General features: G+C 32.7%; 2 protein-coding genes, 1 long non-coding RNA gene and 1 other non-coding gene across 4 annotated transcripts; 1 reads left to right on the top strand and 3 right to left on the bottom strand.

Moving 5' to 3' along the window:
• Positions 1 to 1,195: 1,195 nt before the first annotated feature.
• Positions 1,196 to 2,947, top strand: LOC115720448 (uncharacterized). The gene has a single exon (XM_061112350.1). The coding sequence runs from the start codon at positions 1,196 to 1,198 to the stop codon at positions 2,945 to 2,947; it is 1,752 nt and encodes a 583-aa protein (XP_060968333.1).
• On the bottom strand, positions 1,699 to 1,806 carry LOC133036393 (small nucleolar RNA R71). Its single transcript, XR_009687051.1, has one exon. It is a non-coding gene; the product is annotated as a small nucleolar RNA R71 (small nucleolar RNA).
• A 13,243-nt stretch (positions 2,948 to 16,190) lies between the features above and the next one.
• LOC115702283 (tyrosine-protein phosphatase RLPH2-like) lies at positions 16,191 to 18,571 on the bottom strand. Its single transcript, XM_030629732.2, has 4 exons — positions 17,902 to 18,571; positions 17,489 to 17,556; positions 16,831 to 17,010; positions 16,191 to 16,494 (listed from the first exon to the last, which is right to left on the bottom strand). The coding sequence occupies exons 1-4, from the start codon at positions 18,416 to 18,418 to the stop codon at positions 16,321 to 16,323; spliced, it is 939 nt and encodes a 312-aa protein (XP_030485592.1). The 5' UTR covers positions 18,419 to 18,571; the 3' UTR covers positions 16,191 to 16,320.
• Positions 18,572 to 21,063: 2,492 nt separating this feature from the next.
• LOC133035422 (uncharacterized) lies at positions 21,064 to 22,980 on the bottom strand. The gene is made up of 2 exons (XR_009686642.1): positions 22,128 to 22,980; positions 21,064 to 21,508 (listed from the first exon to the last, which is right to left on the bottom strand). It is a non-coding gene; the product is annotated as an uncharacterized LOC133035422 (long non-coding RNA).
• Between the last annotated feature and the right edge of the window lie 1,908 nt (positions 22,981 to 24,888).

Below are 24,888 nucleotides of genomic sequence, written 5' to 3'. Positions count from 1 at the left end.
AACATATAGGTGATTCTTGAAACCTTATCATTTTTTTATTATAATTTTCTACCAATTTTATTTGCTTTAAATTTATTTTCAAAATTTTCTCAAAAACCACCAACGATTTATTTACTTTTTGCGCTTAAAGTTCTACTAATCACTTTTTGATAAGATATCTCTCTGTGGACACGACCGCCCATGCTACACTACAACAACCGCTTTGTGAAGACAAGTTTGGGCGTAATCAAATTTTGGCGCCGTTGCCGGGGAGATTGAAATCAAAACTTAGTGGACTTTTCAGCCAAGAGGTAAGTCATTCTATAATGTGTATATATAACACTTGTATTTTTTTTTTAATTATTAATTTTTCTCTTTGTATCTAATAACTTAAAAAAAAAATTGTCATATTTATTATACGCTTATATATTTATATACATATATTTTTATTTTCTCTTTTCGTTCAATTATATATGTGGTATTAGTTATATATAATATATATATATGTTAGTCATTAATTTTTTTTTTACATATTTTTCTTTTCTTTTCTATATTTATTGTGTTCAAATTATCATTCATTGTTAATTTTGTAATTATTTGTCATTTATTATTTTTTTTTCTTTAGCTTTAAATTTATAGATTTCAAATTATTAGGTTTAGTCCCTTAATTTGTGTAACCTTAGGTTTTAGATTAGCTTTAATTTAGGTTCCACCTCTTTATTATTAAAAAAAAAATTCATAAAATTCTAAAATAAAATTATTCATAAAACTTTATAGTATTAGGAACAAAGTGTAATGCAACAAGTGGTAAAAACTGAGAGTATTCTGTCTAGAAAGATTGGCTTTTAAGGCTTGTGATAGAGTACCCTCTACACTTTCCTGGGAACCTTGGTTCTGTCTAGGAAAGTGTGGGACGAAGCGGTACCTTGGCAACCTTCCCAATCGGCCTGGGAATATTTCTTGTGTATGCCCTTGTCTTATTACATTTTTGGACTTATTACTATTTAAAAAAAAAAAAAACCAAGCTTGTTCCCTTAAAATAAGTAATTTATTTTACTTATTGGTCATTTGGTTAGAAATATTTAAATTGTGATTTTTCATACTCACTTAGTACCCCGGGGAGTCTGGTGAGGCATGTAAGATCATTTCAAATTGTCCAAATTTACCAAGAAACAAGTTTAACAAAAAAAAAAAATTAAAAAAAAAAATTAAGTGAATGAATCGTCATAGAGATGAACTAGGGAGATTTGTAAGGAGACCCAACACCCCTAGTGATAACTCTTCCGATACATCAAGCATTGCCTCTCCCACCTCAACAATTGCTCATAATCCATTCGCCATGGCCCATCATGATGAAATTCAGCAGAGAAGTCTTAATGACTATCTCCATCCTACTCGCACTCCTACCCCTTCTTGTATCCTCTTTCCACCTAATATGCCCAATTTTGAATTCAAACCTGGCATGATTCAACTCTTGCCAAATTTCCATGGTTTAGAAAATGAAAATCCTTATGTGCATATTAGGGAATTTGAGGATGTGGTAGCCACTTTTTATAACCAAGCTAATATCGCGGATACTGTGCGATTAAAGTTTTTTCCCTTCTCTTTGAAGGATAAAGCTAAAAGCTGGTTATACTCTCTGAGACCAAGGTCTATTGGAACATGGGAAGAAATGACATCATCATTCTTTCACAAATACTTCCCTAACCACAAGACCAATGGTTTAAAAAGGCAGATTTCTACCTTTTCCCAAAAAGACAATGAAACTCTTTATCAAGTCTGGGAAAGGTTTAAAGAACTGTTAACTCTTTGTCCCCACCATGGTTATGAAAAATGGCGCCTAGTTAGTTATTTCTATGAAGGCCTCACTAGTCGTGAACGCCAGTTTATAGAAATGATGTGCAATGGTGAATTCCTCCAAAAAGATCCTGAAGAAGCCTTTGAATATCTCAATGAGCTTGCAGAAAAATCTCATACTTGGATCGGTCCAAGTGCTACCGAAAGCACTAACGAAATCGACCACAGAATTTACCAACTAAGGGAGGAGGACAGCCTCAAAGCCCAAGTTGAGTCCTTAACAAAGCAACTTGAGGCCTTTAAAAAAAAAAAGTGGGCAAGGATCGAATATGGTTGCCAAAGCGAAATACATGAGCCATGTTTTGTGTGTGGAGAATCGGATCATTTAGCTAAGGATTGTTTAGCCTTTAGAGAAATGAAGGGGGTTTATGAAGAGCAATGCAATGCCTTAGGGACCTACAATAAGCCATTCTCTAATACGTACAACCCTGGTTGGAGAAACCACCCAAATTTCAGCTGGAAAGATCCCAACCAAGCACAATCTTCTGGAGGGCAATGGAGAAATGAGCACCAAAATCAACCATCAAAAGCTCAGCCTCCTCCTCAATACAATTCTCCACCTCAAAGGAGTTCTCTTAAGAACACCGTTCAATCATTCATGGAGGAGCAAACTAAAATAAATCGCCAAATGATGGAAGAAATCAAAGAAATGAAGAGTCAATTTTCAAAATTGATCGGGTCCTTGGCTATTTACGAAAGAGGCAAACTTCCTTCTCAGCCTCAATTCAATGCACAAGGGCAACATATGGCTCAAACCTCCAGCTCTAACGATCAAATAGTTAAGGAGGCTAATGCCATCACAACTAGAAGTGGTAAAACTTTGGAAGATCAACCAATAACAGCTACCACTTCAAAATCTCCACATGTTGTCCCTAAAAGTGTGCCATCCAATGCTTCTGCAAAAGTTCCATTTCCCTGTGCTTTGAGACCTGTTGGGAAAAATCTTGAAAATCGAGGAGAAATCCTTGAGCACTTGACACAAGTGAAGATTAATCTTCCTTTGCTTCACGTCATCAAACAAGTGCCAACCTATGCTAAAATCATCAAGGATCTTTGCACTGTAAAAAGGAAGCATCATGTCAAAAAGACCGCTTTCGATCGAGCAAGTTAGTGGGTAATTGAAGAAAAGACACCGCCGAAATACAAAGATCCCGGCCGTCCCACCATTTCTTGTCAAATCGGGACTCATGAATTTAGTCAAGCTTTGCTAGACTTAGGAGCGAGTGTTAATCTCATGCCTTATTCGTCTACTCGCAACTTGGTCTTGGTGAAATCAAGCCTACTTCGTTGTCTTACGGTTGGTCGATCGTTCTATCAAGAAGCCTCGGGAATTGTTGAGGATGTTCTTGTTCAAGTTGACAAATTCTATTACCCCGTGGACTTTCTTATCCTGGATACTCAATCTGTGGTTAACATGGAATCCAAAATCCCTATCATACTTGGAAGACCTTTCCTCGCTACGGCTAATGCCACTTATTAACTGTAGGAATGGTCTAATGAAAATATCTTTTGGGAATATGACTCTTGAGGTCAATATTTTTCATGTTGCAAAGCAACCACATGACGATGATGAGTGTTATCAGACATTTTTGATTGACACGCTCATTTCTGAGGAGATTCAATTGCAAAAAAATTCTGATGATCTTGATGAACTCTTCTCGCTTCGAAAGTTCGGTTTTAATGAGTCAATTAATGAAATTTCTTGTTATAAAGACTCACAAAACGGAAGAGCAAAGTTTTGGCAGCCTCGATTTGAAGAGCTACCTGGTGAAAGGGAAAAGCCAAAACCTTCTACTGAAGAGGTTCCCACTGTTAAGCTAGCCCAACTACACCGAGGGTTTAAAACATGTTTTCTTGGGAGATGGTGATACCTTTCTGTTATCATCTCGTCCAAACTTGATCCTTCACAGGAAATGCAATTAGTCAAGCTACTAAAGAAGCATAAACCTGCAATAGGTTGGACGTTTGCTGATATTAAAGGTATTAGCCCTTTAATTTGCTCCCATAGAATCAAGTTGGAGGAGGGAGCAATCCCTCGAAGAGATCCTCAAAGAAGACTGAACCCCACCATGAAAGAAGTTGTGAAAACTGAAGTGTTGAAACTTTTAGATGCTAACATCGCTTATCCAGTGGCTGATAGCAAATGGGTCAGTCCAATTCAGGTAGTACCTAAGAAATCGGGTGTAACTGTTATTGAAAATGATAAAGGGGCCCTTGTTCCCACAAGGACTGTGACGGGTTGGCGCATGTGCATTGATTATCAAAAGTTGAATGCTGCCACCCGTAAGGATCATTTCCCACTTCCATTTATCGACCAAATCCTTGAACGTGTGGCTGGGCATCCTTTTTATTGCTTTCTTGATGGCTATTCAGGCTATTACCAAATCGAGATTGCATTGGAGGATCAAGATAAGACCACTTTTACATGTCCTTTCGGTACTTATGCTTTTCGGCGTATGCCATTTGGACTGTGTAATGCACCAGCCACCTTCCAAAGGTGCATGATGAGCATTTTCAGTGACATGATTGAAAAATGTATGGAAGTATTTATGGATGATCTAACAGTCTTTGGAAGTTCTTTTGAAACATGCCTTCTTAATTTAGAAGTTGTTTTAACACGATGTATTGAGAAAGGTCTTGTACTCAATTGGGAGAAATGCCATTTCATGGTATCTTCAGGCATAGTCTTGGGACACATTGTCTCCGAAAGAGGGATTGAGGTAGATCAGTCTAAGATTGATCTCATTTCTAATTTGCCCACTCCAAAGACTGTCAAAGATGTTAGATCTTTTCTTGGGCATGCTGGTTTTTATAGGAGGTTCATCCAAAACTTTTCAATGATTTCTCGTCCACTGTGCAACCTCCTCGCCAAAGATGCTAATTTTGAGTGGACACAAAAGTGTGAGGATGCATTCCGAACACTTGTTGCAAAATTAACGTCCGCTCCCATCATACAGTCACCTGATTGGAATTTGCCTTTTGAAATCATGTGTGATGCAAGTAATTTTGCTGTTGGAGCTGTTTTGGGACAACGAAGGGAGGGGAAACCTTTTGTTGTCTATTATGCAAGTCGAACTCTTAATAGTGCTCAAATGAACTATTCCACTACTGAAAAAGAGTTGCTTGCTGTTGTCTTTGCTCTTGACAAATTTCGAGCTTACTTGATTGGTTCACCTATTACGATCTTCACAGATCATTCTGCCCTTAAGTACCTCCTTTCCAAAAAGGATACTAAGGCGCGCTTAATACGGTGGATCCTTCTATTGCAAGAATTTGACATCACAATCAAAGACAAGAAAGGTGTTGAGAATGCCGTCGCAGATCACTTGTCTCGACTTGAATTTAGTGATTCTGTTGATGATCCACCTATTCGTGATGATTTCCCTGATGAACAACTGCTTGCTGTTACTAAGTTACCGTGGTATGCACACATAGTTAACTACTTAGTAACAGGTGAACTTCCTTCTGAGTGGAGTTCACAAGATAGACGCAAGTTTCTGGTCGAGGTGCGCAATTTCTATTGGGATGATCCATACTTGTTCAAGTATTGCCCCGATCAGATCATACGAGGATGTATCCCTGATGATGAGGTGTCTAGTGTTTTGAACTTTTGTCACAATGATGCTTGTGGTGGTCACTTCTCTGTGAAGAAAACTACTGCAAAAATCTTACAGTGTGGCCTTTATTGGCCCACTTTGTTCAAAGACACCAACGAATTTTGTCGTTCATGTGTGAGGTGCCAAAAGTTAGGCTCTCTCTCTCTCATCACATGATGCCCTTGAACCCTATTCTTGTGATTGAGATATTTGATTGTTGGGGTATAGATTTCATGGGACCATTTCCATCATCTTCTGGTTACCTTTACATTCTCCTTGCTGTGGATTATGTTTCTAAATGGGTTGAGGTTGTACCTTGTCGAACCAATGATAATGCAACAGTTACCAAGTTCTTGAAGGAAAACATTTTGTCAAGGTTCGGTACGCCTCGTGCTATCATTAGTGATCAAGGCACACACTTTTGCAACAAGTCTTTTGAGGGTCTCATGCGGAAGTACGGTGTGCTCCATAAGGTTGCTAATTCTTACCATCCGCAGACCAATGGGCAAGCGGAGTTAGCCAATAGGGAGATAAAACAAATTCTGGAAAAAACGGTAAATCCAGACAGAAAAGATTGGTCTTCTCGTCTTCTTGACGCTCTCTGGGCATACCGTACTGCTTTCAAATCCCATCTTGGGATGTCTCCCTATCGGCTTGTTTATGGGAAAGCTTGTCATTTGCCTGTTGAACTTGAGCATAAGGCATATTGGGCTGTCAAAGCCTTTAATTTTGATCTTAATGCTGCAGGCATTAATCGCAAACTCCAAATGTTCCGAAATTGAGGAGTTGAGAAATGAGGCATATGATAATTCCAGGATCTACAAGGAAAAAATGAAAGTTGCTCATGATAAACAGATCCTGCGAAAGAATTTTGAGGTGAATCAAAAGGTGTATCTTTATGATTCTCGGTTGCATTTCCACCCAGGTAAGTTGAGATCACGGTGGACTGGCCCATTTGTGGTGAAAAAGGTTTTTCCGAATGGTTCTGTTGAAGTTGAGGACCCAACTGATGGGAGAATTTTTAGAGTCAATGGCCAGAGATTGAAGCATTACATCGAGAGTGTGAGTCATGTTGAAGAGGTCCTTGTTAAGGACCCTATCTATACACTCTGAGTTGTTCATTTCTTTTACATGTTTTATTTTATTTTATATATATATATATTTTTTACTTTTCTATTAGTTTTGTGTGTTTTCGTTTTCGTTTTCGTTTGTTTTGGGTTTGTTTTGTGTTATCAGGTTGTTTCAATTACCGCCCCATGGATATTGTCATCTTCCAGGTGTTCTCTTTCCCCTATCTTTTTTATTGCATATTTATTTTGACATTGAGGACCCTGTCTGATTTTCGGTTGGGGGTGGTAAGTTCTGGTGAGCTTTCATTTGGAGAATTACATTGTTGTGTTGAACTTTTAAGTCAAATTTTCTCAAAATTTTCTAAGCATGATTGAAATATTTTGTTTGATTTGGATTTTGCTATGTTTAGCTATTAAGGAGTGATTTTCAGAGTTCTTTAATGCACTTTCCAAACATGTGGTAAGATGGTTGTTAACACAAATAGTTGAGAAAATTTTCAAGCTTAAAGTTTTCCATTTTTTCGGTGAGTTGTGAGAGTTGAGAAAACGACTTTTTGCACTTTTATTGATCATTTGAGTTGGTCAATTTAGATTTTTAGAATTTAAACACATGACATATACTGGAGGGACAATTTCATTTGTTAAAAGAGCCTTTGTTGTAATGTTATTTTTCATATTTCTTTTTATTCATGTATTTTTATGTTGCCTCTTGTAAAAAAAATCAAAAAAAAAAAATTAATAAAAAAAAAGAAAAAAAAAGAGAAAAAAAATAGAACAAGAGCAACATTTCGTTATTGTATTTTCTTTTTACAAAAAAAAAAAAAAAAAAAAAAAAAAAAATTGTTCCATATAAAAAATTGAATGAAAGAAACATCACTTCATGTGTTTCTTAAAAAAAAAAAAAAGTGTTCTTTTCTAATATTTACAATTTTCTTTTAGTTGGCTCTTTATTCTTCAAGTCTCTTGTAAATCCCAAAGGTTGTTTGTCATTTAAATTCTAATTATTTGATTTTCCTATCTTATGATCAATATTTGTTCAAATTGTTTGTCCTAAAAAGTTTGTCTTCTCTCATTTGAGCGTTAATTGTTACAATTCTATCTCCAAGAGTGTCATCTCTCCCATTAAAAAATACTTTCAATGCCTGTGAGAAAATTGGAGTTGAGACCTTTACGCTTTTGAGATTTTCTGATACTATTTGTGTTATGGCTTGTGGTAAGAATGGTTTGGTGGACATAGACCCACAACTCTGGGGTTACAACTAAGTAGTTTGCTTAGCAATTTCTGATTTCTTGATGATATTTTAAAATACATGGCTGGTTTTGATTGGTGTGACTTGATTATTCAGCTTGATAATTTTCTTCTCCGCTTGAATTGCTAGAGACTAGCAATAAGCTAGTTGGGGGTTGTGATTAGTGGTCAAAAATATCATTTTATTGATGTTAAAGTTTAAATTAAATTAAGTTTTGATTAATATTTTCATGAAATTAATATGATATATTATATAATTGAAAATATTATTTTAAATTTAGTTTATGTTCATTTTGCAGGAAAGAAAATGATTTTTGGTAAAGTTGACAAAAGGAGAAGCCCAATAGCATAAACCCATGAGAAAATCTAAGATTGATTTTATTCTCTCTAGTTTGTACAACTCAATAGCAGTTGTAAAATTGGATCACATTCAAAGAGGATTAACAATTTTGATTGGTTCCATTTCCCTATGAGTACGACATGTGGCAAGAAAGTTGGGGATTGTAATTTAATGGCCACGTTCAAGATTATCTTCTTTCTGATTTGGCTTAATCAAATTGTATATTTTCAATTTGATTAGTTGTTGCTGACAAGGAACGTCTCAAGCATGCCTCAATTGTGCACTTTAAATTTCTAATCCCAAAAATTAAGCTATTTTCAATTTAAATTTATTCAGCTTTCCTTTTTAATTCTATGCATGGATTTTATTTCACATTTGTGTCTCCAAAAACACTATATAAAGGAGACCTCTTGTACACATTTGGTGTGTAATTTTTCATTGGCAAAAACTACAGTAAATTTTAGTTTTATTTTATCTATCTCTTCTCATATTTTCTTTTTAGATTATTGTGAGAATGACTAGCATTTTTGGCTAGTTTCCTAGATAAGGTAAAGGATGATCTTATATGTGAGGTAATATTTACTTGTGTTTTGATTCACCAAGTGCTTAAAGTTTATACATTTGAGTAGTATATTTTTCTTCTTTTTTTTTATCTCTATATTAATATATTTATCTATTTAGTATTATATAGAAATAGTCATGCTTTTTCTATGTGAATATGATTAGGATTAATATACATTAATATTATAATTTTATGATTAATCTCTTATTGCATTATTACCAAACAAAAGGTATATTGTCATTCTTAGATTTTTCATAAGATTATTTTCTACAATCTTAATGTGAGAATTCTATATTACTCAAATACATTTTTTTTTTATTATATGTTCTTCAAGTTTTATCTTCCGATTAAATTATTGGGAAGTGAATAATTTAATTGTGTTATATGTGTGAATCAAAACCCAAATAAATGAGCCAAACATATAGGTGATTCTTGAAACCTTATCATTTTTTTATTATAATTTTCTACCAATTTTATTTGCTTTAAATTTATTTTCAAAATTTTCTCAAAAACCACCAACGATTTATTTACTTTTTGCGCTTAAAGTTCTACTAATCACTTTTCGATAAGATATCTCTCTGTGGACACGACCGCCCATGCTACACTACAACAACCGCTTTGTGAAGACAAGTTTGGGCGTAATCAATGTTCTATGATCTCAATTCGAAATTTGAAAAGTGAGAAATGAGAATGCTAAAATTTGGATAATCTAGGTTTATGTGAAACGAAAGTATTTGCATGACTTATGTGACAATTTAGATTATTGCTTAATGTTGATTTCATGTGATTCTAACTAAGAGATTAATTAGAGAGCATGTGATTTAGAACCTAGAAGATCTGAGAAGAGCTAGGTTAATGTGTATAATCTGTCATTCACAACAGGAAATGGGATAGTATTTAGACATTAACAGTTGGGTAAACATATCAACAGGATTCTCTTCCCTATCTTCTCATTTTGATTAATTTCTATTTGTCTACTTAAGCTTCTTGAATTTTTATTCTGTTCTAATCTTGAAAAATATTGGTTTGCCAAATAGAATCATAAATATAGTCTAGTGGTATTCAATCCAATTCCCTGTGGTTCGACCTCACCTGTGTGAGTTTACTACTTGATTACATGCACTTGCGTATTGTTCATAAATTTTTGTAATAGTATGAACCAGCTAGTCGGTTTAAAGCAAAATCCCTGAATACTCCATTTTCTCAATTCTCGTCCATTTCAGTCTCGTAGTTGGGTGTTACCGTATTTCTTGAGTTAGTATAATCCCTAGAGAATATAGCAGAACCTAGAGTTGTAGGTTCGGGTTTCCCAGGATTAGGGTTTTGATCATGTCATTTACCCGATTTCATTATGTGATTAGGGCATCCATTTCGCACCAGACTTTCCGTTCAGGTCGGCCAGCACACTTGAATCTGGAAAAAAGGTAAGAACTGTATATAATGTGTGATATTAATATCTGAGTGTATGTATATGTTATGTGTTATGCATGCTTTAAATATTAAGTACACTACCAACACTTGTACAGTTATGGTACAGAGTGTTGGAATTTATTTTACCAGGATCTTAGATCTACTCACAAGTATGTTTATTAACATCCTAAATATGAACTTTCTAAAACGATAAAATAAACACATATAAAGTTTAAGAAACCTTACATTGGGTGCAGCGGAATAATATGACTCCTTCCGTTCAGATATCTAGCCCTTGATTCCTTTCTGTAGCAGAGCATTATCAATATCTGAACCTGGATCTCTTTCTCTGAATCTTTGATGCTGAATCTCCTTTGCTGATGATCTTTCTTCACGATCTTCCTCACTATGATTGAGGTATCACTTGATGTGTGTGGGCACTACTCATACACTAAAGTAATTTCGAAATTTAAAGTAAGAAGAGAGAGAGTGGTCAGCTAAAGATAGGGAGAGAGAAGGCTCAGTTTTTCTGAATAGAAAAAGTCAGAAGAAAAGTGTAATTTTTCTGAAGCCTTCACTATCTATTTATAGCATTCCACTAGGGTTAGATTTGAATTATATGGCATTAAAATAATATAAAAATTAATTTAAAACACAACAATAGGTGGCCGGCCATACACTAATGGATTGGGCCTTGGGCTTTGCAATTTTGCAATTTTACCACCTTTTGTATCTGATTTTCTCAAAAATGCCAATTTCCTAATTCAATCATTTAAATGCCAATTCTAACTATTTAATAACTATAAATAATTATTAAATAATATTGTCATTTATCATATTTATTAATTGAACCATACAAAGTATCATAATTAACAAATATGCCCTTATAAACTCTTTCTTTACAATTTCGCCCTTACTTAGTGAAAAATTCACAAAAAGACATAGTCTAATTTGAGAATTATAATTGATTAATCAAAACCAATTACATGAGTCTTACAAGCAATATTATCTCAACTAGTGGGGGGACCATGGGTCTATATAACCGAGCTTCCAATAAGTAGATCAAGAATTTAGCACTAAAATTCACTAACTTATTAATTCTTCGTTGAATCCACGCATAGAACTTAGAATTGCACTCTCAGTTATATAGAATGCTCTATATGTTCCACCATATAGACACATCATTAGTTATCCATTGTTATAATCCTAATGTGATCAATGATCCTCTATATGAATGATCTACACTGTAAAGGGATTAAATTACCGTTACACCCTACAATGTATTTATTCCTTAAAACACTTGACCCCGTATAAATGATATTTCAGCTTATGTGAAATGAGTACTCCACCATTTATGTTCGTTTGGTCAAGCTCGAAGGAGATCATCCTTTGCTTACTATTCGCCAGATAGAAGCTATAGATTCCATGTTTATGCTAGCGCTCCCACTCAATTGCACTACCGTGTTCCCAAAATGTACGTATCACCCTGACCTAAAAGTAGGCTTAACTAACAAATCAAAGAACACGAATAGCCTTTCAAGATTGAGCCTAATCATAACAGGATTAAGATCATTTGATCTAGGATCAACTAGGTGATATTGACTTGAATAGATTCTACGGTAAGTTTAATTAAATCTAAGTCAAAGTTCAATATCGGTCCCTTCCAATGCATACTCCATGCATCCAACCTGAGCTTTACTTTAACCAATGCTCTGGAAAGAACATAGCACTTCTCCAAATGCAAGTAAACTCTGTTGTAGATTATCATATCAGTAAAACCCTATGTCTGATAAATCTAGGAAACTTTATTCACATAGTCATGTTTACTTTCCAATGTGTTGACGGCACAATAAACAGGATCAAGTATGTGAAAAGGGTTTCAGATGAATTTATACATTATGTAAATATAATCATGAAATAAATCATGTGAACCATGCAACATTAAATGTTATTTCTGATCTATATTAATAAGTAAATCTGATTATATTGAAATGAGTTTTATTTAGGGCATAAAACCCAACACAGAGTGCATCGATATAGTGAATATTGTTTATGAGTACAGTACGGTGATACCAACACAAGTACGGGGAAGTGCTAAGGGTGTGTGGTATATCACTCAGTGGTACTCAGGGTACGAAACAAACCCTACCAACACTCATACACTGTGGTACGTAGTGTATGTGGTATAATGGCTGTACCCTAGTATGGAACGTTCTTACTCATCTGTTGAGCCTTGTAAATAGGTGTATGGGCGCCTAGATAGAAGTCGGAATTATATGATATGTTATATGATTTTCTTACTGAGTCTGTTGACTCACAATTCTGCTTCCATGTGTAGGTAAAGGAAACGCGAAAGCTGAGCATGAGTGAGCCTGGCTAGGATGGGATTATACATGTCGAGGCAGTGCGATCCGGAGTCTTCGGTCTTGGGACATCTAGGGTTATGTTTTGTAGTCGCTGTGTGACCTAGATATTATGTATTTTGGAGTATTATGTTTAAAAAGTTTGAAAACGGGATCCTAGAACTTGTAACTAGTTTTGTATATTATAAAGTTTATTAATTAATATAAAAGTTTTAATTTGACACGTTTTTCAAGAAAATTCTTTGATTAGCAAAGACAGCGCTGTAATTGGAAAAAACACTGTAGCGTGCCTTAGCATTAGGGCGTTACAAACTTTATTTGTACAAATTACATAAGGGAACCAAGTCCCATGTTCTCTACATGATCCTTGAATTTATGAGGTGGCAAGCCTTCTGTCATAGGGTCAGCAATCATCAATTTAGTGCTAATGTGTTGAATGACCACTTTATTTTCTTTAACACGTTTTCTAATAGCTAAGTACTTAATGTCGATGTGCTTGCTTCGACTTCCACTTTTATTTTTCTTAGCCATGAAAATAGCAGCTGAATTGTCACAGAACATCTTCAACGGCCTTCCAATGGAATCAACCACTCTAAGGCCTGAAATGAAACTCTTTAGCCATACACCATGTGATGTAGCCTCAAAATAAGAAATAAACTCAGCCTCCATAGTAGAAGTAGCAGTCAAAGTTTTTTTGTTACTCCTCCAAGACACAGCTCCATCAGCAAACATAAACACGTAACCAGATGTAGATTTACGTGAATCAGTACAACCAGCAAAATCTGAGTCTGAGTAGCCAACTACTTCTAGATTGTCAGTTCGTTTAAACATCAGTTTGTAATCCTTATTACCCTGAAGATACCTCATTACCTTTTTTGCAGCTTTCCAGTGGTCTATCCACGGGTTACTCTGAAATCTTCCTAACACTCCGACAGAATAAGCAATGTCGGGTCTTGTGCACACCTGAGCATACATTAGGCTTCCGACAGCAAAAGCATAAGGAATGTTCTTCATTTCTTCTCTTTCAAAGTCATTCTTTGGACACTGGCCCAAATTCAATTTATCACCCTTCACAATTGGAGCAACGCTCGGTGAACAATCTCTCATATGAAATCTTTCTAAAACTCTGTTGATGTAGGCTTCTTGAGATAAACCTAAGATACCTCGGTATCTATCTCTATGAATCTTAATGGCTATGACATAGGATGCTTCACCCATGTCTTTCATCTCAAAGTTCTTTGAAAGAAATTGTTTCACTTCACGTAGCAACCCTTTATCATTGGATGCAAGAAGAATATCGTCCACATATAAAACAAGAAAACAAATCCTACTCCCACTTTCCTTCAGGTTTATGCATTGATCCATGACATTCTCTTCAAATCCAAAGGAAGAGATGACATCATGAAATTTTAAATACCATTGGCAGGATGCTTGTTTTAATCCATAGATGGACTTCTTAAGCTTGCATACCAAATCCTGACCTTCACTAGAGGAGAATCCTTCTGGTTGTTTCATGTATACCTCCTTCTCTAGATCATCATTTAGAAAAGCAGATTTTACATCCATCTGCTCCAGCTCTAAATCAAAATGAGCAACTAATACCAAGATAACTTTGAGGGAATCTTTCTTTGATACAGGAGAAAAAGTCTCCGTATAGTCAATTCCTTCTTCGTGAGTGAATCCTTTAGCAACAAGTCTCGCTTTGTATCTCTCAGTGTTGCCTAATGAGTATTTCTTAGTTTTATAGACCCATTTACAACCAATGGCTCTCGCCCCATTAGGCAACTTTACAAGTTCCTAAACTTTGTTGCACTTCATAGAATTCATTTCATCATCCATAGCATTGTACCACAATTTTGATTCTCTACTGTTCATAGCTTGTAAAAACGTTTCTGGATCCCAATTCCAATATCAAATTCTAATAAATACACAACATAACCTTTGTAAATCTTTGGTTTGACAGGTCTAGTAGGTCTTCTTAAGACTTCACCAACAGGCTCTTGGGGAGCAGCAGCTGGTTCAGCAGGTTGTTCAACAGTTGCAGGCAACTCTTGAACATCTTGATCTACTGGATTATCATTACCAACTTGTGGATCTTTAGTGATTGGTAATGGATGTTTGAACTACAGGAGTGTTGACCATTATCAATCTTGCTTTTGAAGTGGAAGGTTCTGAAGGATCTTTCTCATGACCTAAGTCCTTTGATTGATCACTCCCACTGATCAAGGCATTCTCAAGAAATTTAAAAAGGGGGTGACCTTTCGACTTCTTTACTTTTTAGTTGTGGATAGCTATGAGCTTTCTAGTTCTACCGAGTGGATCACACTTGGCGTTAGCTTCTTGGTCCATGAATTTTAAGCATATTGATAAAGCGTGCAACACCTAGATTAGCATAACGACTGCTGAATCATGTTAGCGTGCGTACTAAGGAGAATATATTATCATTGAAACCACCTCGATCCAATGCTCAGCATTTAATGCTGACCATTATGTTCCCGGACTATTGGATTTGATTTGTGGTTTCTTGGATGTAATATGAGCCATCAATTCAAGGGCATGCTCAGAAAGGCACTCTGTGTTTCAGAGATTACAAGAGGCAACACATGTTTGAATCTTGAAACGAGCACTTTTGTAATAAGCTTGGAGATCACATTACAAAGATTGATTGGTCTGTAATCACCCATAGATTGTGGTTTCTTTAGTTTTGAAATCAAGGTAATAATTGTTTTGTTGATAGAAGTCGGGTCTGAACAATTATCGAGGACACTAAGTACTGTTGACCAAATCACCAACAAATATTTTAATTATTATGATAAACATTGCTGACATTCCATCAATACCAGGACTTTTATCTGATCTCATAGCCTTTAAAGCTATTTCAACTTCAGCTGTAGTGAAAGGCTTCAGAAGTTCAAGATTCAAGTCAGGTTTGACTGTGGAAGGGATAACATCAAGTGTCTCCTGCAGAGCTTGATCATCAATGATGGAAGATCAAAAAATATTCTCAAACTAGTCTTGAATAACAGTTGTGATTTCTCTTGTTGAAGTGACCCTTACACCAATTTTGTTGATTAAAAACTTTATTTATTGTTTACTTTGCGTGCTGAAGCTTTAGCATGGAAAACCTTCGAATTTTGATCTCCTAAATTCAACCAATATACTCTGAATCATTATTGCCAATATACTTCTTCTTACTTTAAAGATCATCAAGAATAGCTTCAGAATTTTTGAGTCTGAGAGGTCAATGGAGTATTGTGAGACATTATTCAAATCTGCCACTCAAGATTGCACCTTTGAGACTCTTCGTTGCATCTATCCATACTTGCTAATATGCCATTGTTGTAGATTCATAACACAAGATTTTATATTTTGAACAACACCACCAATATGATCATTAGAAGTTATAGGGAGCCAACTTTGAGCTATGATACCCTTGCTTTAAGGGTGAGACAACCAAAGCTTTTCAAATTTGAATCTTGTACGTCTTCAATTTTGTTGAAAAGGTACTGCTATTGGCTTGATGGTGACTGCAATGGCATGGTGATCAGACTGAGAGTACTCTATGTGTTGAACATGAGGGGCATCAAAAGTATTAGTGCAATATTGATTGACAAAACACCAATTTGGCCTTTTTTTAATACATATATTTTTTTACACGAATAATTATTTTGATTTTATGTAAAATTAACATTAAATATAATAATTTATTATTATTATTATTATTATTTTATTTGAATTTTTTAAAATAATATATAATAATCATGTGCACAACCAAATAATATATAAACACAAACTGAGTCGTTTACACAAATGATAAAGAGGAAGTTGTGGCTAGATTGCATGTGTAATTCATTTCAGATACATCATTATGACAACAGACCATAAAACTTGAGCTTATGTTGCAAGAGAATCATCTGTATCACGTACTATTTTCATTGAGGGGAGAACAATTGCAGCCACTGGCTTATGCTCGTAGCCGCCACCTTCATCGATAACCAGCCTCAGACCTTCAATGTGAAGCTTTCCATGGTGACCACTTACCACAATGGTCGGAGTCTCACTTAGTTCCTATGAAAGAGAGACAAATAGACACAAAAGTCTAAACTTCAGTTGAATGACTTAGAAGAACGCTAATGTAAATCATATGAATGGGAATTATAAGCCAAAAGAACAGCCAGAAGGCTTCTATGGTAGTAGGAATCCTGTTTTCGAGTTACCGGTACGAAACTTTTTCTGTTTTTGGCACATGAGAAAATTGTAATCCAATTCTTCTTTTTGTATTATAGTGTACATTTCAGAATATTCTGGTATTTATATATTATTACCATTAGGCATCATTATCATAAATTCATAGCTAAACTAATTGTTCACACATCATTGGATCATGATAAAAAAAGTCAGTACCTTTGGCATATCCCACACATTTTTTCTCCCACTCAGACTATCAACCTTAGGTACTCGGGTATCTTTGGCTTTTAAAAACTTCAACTGTTCTTTAACATCTTGATTGCTCACCAAACCAGCATGTACTGCTATCAATTTACAGTGTTTGATTCCATCTCCAGTCTCAATACACACATCATCCTGAAAAAACATGCACATTATAAAGAAAAGAATGGGGAAAATAAGTGGACAATTTTCATATCACAGTTCATGGAAAATTAGCTAAAGTACACATTTTAGAATGGGAATATGTCATTACTTTTAAATTCTTTATATATTTTTATGTAATATTATGAAAGGCAAAAGAAAAAAGAAGAAAGGTTACAATAATTACCAGAGGAATTGAACTAGCAATTGTATTCCTAAAGAATTAATTGGTCAACTATTGAACCAAAAGGTGTAATGGAATGACTATAACAATCTTATTCTTATTCCACTCGATCAAACATGGCATTGCTTCTTTTATACTTTTTTTATGATTTTAAAGTGTGTTCTCTTTTTTTTAACCGGTATTGAATTTTTCAGATAACACTACATGAACTGATTTCAAAAAAGAAAGAAAAAAGACAATCAAAAAGTGTCTAAGAGGTTAAAATAGAAACTCAAGAATCCATTTTACCTCTTCATGAACCCAAACCATGTCAGCAAGAAATTTCTTGTGCTCATCAGGAACTGCCCGAACCAAATCTGCCCACCGAATATTACATTCGTTTCAATCAAAAATTTCACAAACAGATTCGCAAATAACTCACCTCACCACCAATGACAAAAACTCATATATAAAGTTGGAAAGCTTAATCCTTTGTATCTAAAATAAAAAGTCATAGAAAGAAAGGAACCCCAAAACAAAGATTCTTGAATTGACTATAACCATGAATTAACCATTCAAAAAGCAACGAACCCTATTTCCCACTTCCAATAAAGTACCAAAAAAAAGAAAAAAGGAGTGATTCAGAACCAGAAAACTAAAGCAGAGCAATACATACAAAAATATATGTATGTGTATAAATAAAAAAGTTGAAATTTGATTACCAGCAGAGCCATGAGGAACACCATAAGATTCAAAAGTTGGGGCAGCGTCATAAATGGATCCTTTATAGTCCATCCCTTTGGCTACGTTGAACTTGGCCTTGATTTTCCCAGACCATCTCCTTCCCTGCAAATGCATATTTTCATACCCTTCTCCTTTGTACCACCCTTCTCTCTCCTCATTTTCTTCGTACTCCTTCCAAGCCTCGGCGAACTCCGAGCCGTCCGGCGGCTGAGGGACTAGGCCGAGGAAAGCAGCGAAGGCGAAATCGTGGTTTCCGGAGAGGAAGACGTGGGTCTGATGTGGGTACTTTGAAGGAAGTGAGATGAGAAAATCAATGACCTCGCGGGTGTTGGGGCCGCGGTCGCAGTAATCGCCCAAGAAGATGATAAGGGCTGTGTTAAAGTCAGCTGTGCCGATTGAGGACTCGAGATTTGACCAGAGATTTTGGAGCTTGGTGGGGAAGCCATGGATATCGCCTATGCAACAAACCAACCTTGGTTTGGTTGGTTCTGCCATTTTTGATTGCTTTTATTAAAACTACATCGTATTAAGTTTTGGTTTTTTTGTATGTTCCTTACATTTTTTTTTTTATATAATTAATTACTTCTGTTAATAATTTTAAAAAAAATTACGTGCTAACTGCATTATTCAGTACTTAATGAATTAATAATCTTTTTAAAAAATCTTCAATTTAAATGTATATCATTTATTTTTATCTTTTTTTTTATCAAATTTATAATATATATATAGAAATTTAAGATACTCTATACTAATACTATTAAGATTAGGAATGAAATATACTAATACTATTAACATTAGGAATGAAATATACCTATAAATATATCATCGGCTATAGATTTACATCATCAACACAATTAAGTTTACAAAATTTTGGAGTTTCTTTTAATTAAGTATCATCTTACACTATTGTTATTTAACATCGATCGAGTTCAACAAAATTAATATGGACATAATTACTACGTCGAACATAATACTTACGCTTTTATTAGTTATAGGCATGCTAATACCCGTGTGTTTTGCTTTTGTGTGCATGTGCATGAAGGTTGATCATCGCCGCGATGATGAAGAACCACCAATAATAGTCGTTGATCATGCGAAACAATCTTGCATTATCAATCTGTTATGTTTTTTTAGGAAACATAACGTTAGAAGAGATAATCTCAAAGATGATGAATGTGTTATATGTTTGGAACCATTATTGGAAGATAATAAAGTGGTTGTTGAGATGAAGAAGATTAAACATGTGTTTCACTTATCTTGCATTAATGACTGGACTGGAATCAATAAAATATGTCCAGTTTGCCGTCTTCGTGTGAATACTGTCTACATTGTTACTTGTACAGATGTTTCTACAAAGTCAGATCGTGATACTGTAGAAAATATGGTTTAAAATTAGCATATTTATATATTATAGTATTGTGTTTTAGTTGAATTTTGCTATAGAAGTTAGTTTTCATTTTTTTTATTATTAATTAGTATGTTTTCTCAAATAATTAAATTAAGAATAGTACTTCAAACATTCTTTCAAAATATTCTTGACAAACACGTCAAAAATAATATTAATTCTTATTTTTGTTATTTATTTTTATGAAATTTATTGTACTTACTATACCACCATGAGCTTAAGATAAACAAGTCATATATAATTCACTACATCGTTTATTTAACACTTGTTACTAATTCAATAAAATAATAATTAAGAAGTAGTTTCTTTAAAATTGGTTATGGTAAATATTAAATATAGTTTTCTCCGATTTCCACCATGTTTAACCAATTTTAAATTATAAATGATATAAATTATAATTTTTATTTTATGATATTAAATAATAAATTGTATCAAATTTTAATTTTATTAATTTTTCATATAATTTTATATAAAAAAATAGTATACATTTTAAAGGTCGTGACCAACAAAGTCGATAAACAAGAATTGTTTGTGTCTGAATAGAATGTACGTAAATGTGAAAATTATGTAGCTAAGTTATTGTTATCAGTGATATTTTTGTTTTTAATTATTTATTTTTATTTTTTTTAATTAATTAATATTTATAAACTTAATAAAAAAAATTAAACATGAGAGAATTGAAGAAAGAATAGATAAATGTATTTAAAACAATTTTATGATGTTATGTCGTCGTCTTATACCTAAACTTTATATATAGATCTTTTGCTAAACTACAATTAATAATAAGATAAATAACATCATAAGTATATATATTTAAAATTTTAAGTTTGAAAGCAGTACAAATCTAACATTTATTTTTAGCATCATAAGTATTCATTGTATAAAATTATAACTTTTCTCAATTTTCGTTAGACTCCATTTTGAATTTATTAAAATAAAATTTAGAAATGTTTCTGTCTAGACTCAATGATCTAAAAATGTGTGCCCTATATGAAAAGAAGAAATATTATATGTATACATTAATTATTTTAATATATTTTATTTATTTTAAACATATAATATAAATATATTTTTACACATATTCCCATATAAAAGTAAAATTAAAACTCTAAACAATTAATAAAATATATCTAGAATAATATTCTATAAATATAGAACATGAATGGTGAATTTTTTTTTTTTTAAAAAAAAAACTCTAAAATATATGTTTAGAGCATCTCATGTAGCATGTTTTTAGTTTAATTATTTAAATATTTTAAAAATTCTCTATTTTAAAGCATTTGATGTGAGTGATCTAACAAATTAAAGGCAAATTAGAGTTCCATTTTCTTAGTAATTACAATAGAACATATATTTTTATTTATTTATTTTTCTTTTTATAATTAATTTATAAGTATTATTGTTATTGGATACTAATGGTGCTTAACACTTCACGATTAATTAGCGATATTTTTTAAAGGTTATTTTCTTAAGTTATATAAGACAAAATACCTATAATTACACTAGTACGTAGCAATATAATACCGAGAAGGGTACTAGCAACCAATAATACTTTTTAACAATTGTCTTAATTTATTGTGCTTTCTGTTAAAATTAATCACATCTTTTACTGAATAATAATTACATCATTAATTAGAGATGTGTCGTAGCTTTATCCGTACGATTAGTGCATGTTGCAAATTATCTCAAAACAAATTATTAATAATGATTAATTAATATTTTTTCTTTTAAAAAATTATTTAATTTAAATGTTTATTAATTTCTTTTTTCTTTTTGAAATTAAACTCTTATTAACAACAACCAAGAGTTTAATACAAATCAATAAGAAAAGATGTATAATCCTCAATCTAACCTAATTTACTATTTACCCTAAGTGCATGCACAACTAATTCATGAAAAACGAACATGAACTAAGAATGCCTTAGTAAAATTGGAAAGCAAAGTAGCAAAAAAATCTAAAAAAATCTAGCTCATTTCAAAAGAAAGAGCGCTTTTGAAAAACAAAAACCAAAATTAAATAATCAGACTCCACATAACAAAAGAGAAAGAACAACGTGTAAAACCAATCCAGCACTATCATTAAGACTGAAGCTTCTGCTTGAATGACTAAGAAGTAACCAATGAATTCAGATCTTCTGCAATATGTGAACTTTTTGTGTTTTAAAGTATAGATAAACAATCTACAAAATACCAAAAAAAGATAAATGATGTAAGGAATTAACATAGAAAAAATAAACCAAATTTAAAAACTAAAATTTCAATATATAAATACTTATATAGCAATTAAAATATGAAGAAAAACTTATCTGTAATATTTACTAATCTTCCAATAATCTTTAATGTCTCCAAAAATCTACACACTTAAAAAATAAATAACACAAAAAAACATAACACAACAAAAATACACTAACAAACTAAAAAAATGTGAGAACATAATAGGACTCTCCTTTGTGTACAAAGTAAAATAAAATAAAATATGTTGAAAAATATAGTTTTGAATTTTTTTTTTTTGTTAAAAAGTAATATTATAAGAAAAATAAAACAGTTCAAAACATCAGTAAACTAAAATGAGTAAAAATTAATAAAATATTTCTTATACTATTGAAATAATAGAATTTTAAAAAGAAATCATTACAAAAATAATGTATATAAATAATATTTTATTTTGGAAAAAAATATTTAATTTGAAAAATTTGAAGAAAATATAAAAATAATTATATTACACTTATTTAATATAAATTTACGAAGACATTTATTTAAATAATAATAATAATAATAATAATAAAAAAAAGCAATTACCACTTCCGAACCGATGCAACAACCACTTCAGCCAAGACGACACCATCGCAACCCGAACCGATTCCGTCCATTCAGTCGGAGAACAAGAAACCCACAACAACATCTCCTCTTTCCGATTCCCATTCCCATTCCACTGGCCACCACGAATCAACAACGATCGTAACTCATCTATAGAAATCCCTTAGCCAAATCTCAAATCCTATCGGCGTTGTCGTCACGGAGAACGAGGACATATGCTTGTACGTAGGATATGATAAAATTCACAATTCCAGATCACTTACCGCACCATAGTCACCATCGCCTACGGTCACGACCATTAGGTGTTGAGCGACATCCATAATTTGGAGGCTCATCTCTCACCCATTTTGTCAACTATTCCAGTCAAACCTCCCTCAAATATGTATTTTCTGATAAACTATAAAATTTGTAAAAAAATCTGTAACAACTATTATTCCTCATCTCCTTCTTTCTTTCTAATTTTTTTTTTTTTTTTTTTGGATATACCAATATTTTTTTTCTTTTTTTAATTTCTTAATTTTCTATTTCTCTTATTTTTTTTTGAGCTACGTAATTTTATTTTCCTATCTTTACTAAAAATTCCAATCAAAAAGAAACCGTCGTCTTATTAATTTCTTTTTTTTGAAAAGATATTATATCATCTTTTCAAAATCCAATGAATCTACATATTTATACTAATCCAATTAACATTAGGAATGGAATATAAATGTATATATATTTATATAAACACAATTAGGTTTACTAAACGCACATACTAATTAATTTTATAATATTATCAAACAAATTAATTACACACTAATGGAGTATGAATATTCATGGAATTTTGATTTGATTTTCAGCATAGCTCTTACGGCTTTAGCATTTATATCCATGATTATACCAACCTTTTGTATTTGTTGGGCGTACTTCTGCACGGATGATGACGACGATGACAACGACGATTATGATGATGAAGAAGTTGTACTTCCTGTAGTAGTGGTTAATAATGCGAAACATTCTCGTATTATTCAATTATTGAAAAATTGTTTTTTTAAGAAACATCATTACGATATCGAGAACCAAATTATTATAAGAGAGGAACTTAAAAATGAAAAATGTGTTATTTGTCTAGAAAGTTTATTCGAAATCGATGATGAGTCGACGATAAACCAAGCAGTTGTTGAGTTGAAAAAATGTAAACATGTGTTTCACTTGTCTTGTATCACTGACTGGACCCGAGTCAAGAGAACATGTCCTATGTGTCGTTTTCGTGTGCATCATTTATACCTTGTTAACTATTCTAGAGTCTTTACAAATAATCGTGATTCCGTAGAAAATATGGTTTAAATTAAATTGACATATTTATATATTATTTATTGAGTTTGTCCAATTGTATACATACAAATTTTATTACAAATATATGTATTTTTAATAATTACATATACATATTTGATTATCTTTATGTTAGATCAATTGACAATAGAAGACGTAAAAATTGTTCTATATTTGACATAAAAAATAATTTTGTGATATATTTATATCAGTTTTTATTATTGTGCTCTAATGCACAATTCTAAAACTTGATACAAAATTTAATATTTTTTTTTTTTTTTGATAAATCAACAAGTGTATTAGATCAACAAACAATTTATACAACCTAGGAGCACCTTCAAAAAGGCCTCAAAAGAAAACTATAAACTTTACAATGAATTGAACCAAGCCTCTTCACTTCTAGTTACATTTTTATGTTAGACTTTTATTTGGGCTTACATTAAATTTTATTGGTTTTATTAAAACTTGGGTTGATTGGATAGTTCTTTGCTGTGTTAGCCCATGTTGTTGGTGATCAATTGTTAATGGGCTTAGCATCTGTGTGTAAAGTCTAGGTGAAGCAGAAGTGTGGGCTTTTCTAGTTGACTGAAGCCTTTGATGAGCAGGCCCAGCCCAACTAGGGTTTTGTAGCTAAGTCCCCTCCCTAACTCTATAAATACATATTGTCTCATCACAATTGTATACCTTTTGATAATCAGAGAAAATAAACTGCTTCTGATTTAGAGATCTAGGGAGGAAGACTTAGTTGATAGTATTGCACTATCAAATTGGAGTAATTGCTGTGGATCAATCAGAGATAATTGCTATGGATCAATCAGGTACACATACTCAATTATCATATACTACTATTGTGTTCTATGTTATATACAAATAGATCTTGGGTTAATTGTTAATTTATTTAACATGTGGTATCAGATTGCCTATTGTATATGATTTAGAACCTATAATTAGTATAATTAATTTGTATATGTTAATTATCCATAATTTCATATCAATTTCGTTATTATTTTATGTGTAATTTTTTGTTTATAAATCTTAAAACTTTAGGGATTTTATTGATCTTTAAATTCTCTTTCAATTGATATATTATGTGTTTGAATTCATAGTCTATATTAAGAGAATTTTAATTTTAAAGTTTTAGGGTTTATATGATTATAATGTGAAATTATAATTGTGTATTTTGATTTTATGGTTTTTAATCTAAAATTGATTATAGATATCTCATTATTAATTGTTTATGAATGTTCTTAAATGATTAATTTTGTATGGTAATTAAGATTGATATTCCAAATCAATTTTTTTATGCTCTTTATTTTTTGGATCGTTTTTCTTTAGATCTATTGTTTTTTAGTCTTTAATACCCGAAATTAGTAGCATAGATCAATTAGAAATTCAATCCCGAGCAAAACCCATCCAAATTCCGGTGTTTTCG

Source organism: Cannabis sativa, chromosome 3 (assembly GCF_029168945.1).
Source record: "Cannabis sativa cultivar Pink pepper isolate KNU-18-1 chromosome 3, ASM2916894v1, whole genome shotgun sequence".
NCBI lineage: Eukaryota > Viridiplantae > Streptophyta > Magnoliopsida > Rosales > Cannabaceae > Cannabis > Cannabis sativa.
The sequence above is the reverse complement of the archived record's forward strand: the minus strand, read 5'-3'. Positions and strand labels throughout refer to the sequence as shown.

Bases quoted from the DNA above. Each gene is read 5' to 3' on its own strand.
- LOC115720448 (XM_061112350.1), top strand. From the start codon at position 1,196: ATGAATCGTCATAGAGATGAACTAGGGAGATTTGTAAGGAGACCCAAC.
- LOC115702283 (XM_030629732.2), bottom strand. From the start codon at position 18,418: ATGGCAGAACCAACCAAACCAAGGTTGGTTTGTTGCATAGGCGATATC. The intron at 17,557-17,901 runs GTAATCAAATTT...TTCGGTGGGCAG, and splicing joins TGTTCCTCATGGCTCTGCTG to ATTTGGTTCGGGCAGTTCCT. The intron at 17,011-17,488 runs GTAAAATGGATT...ATGTTTTTTCAG, and splicing joins TGGTTTGGGTTCATGAAGAG to GATGATGTGTGTATTGAGAC.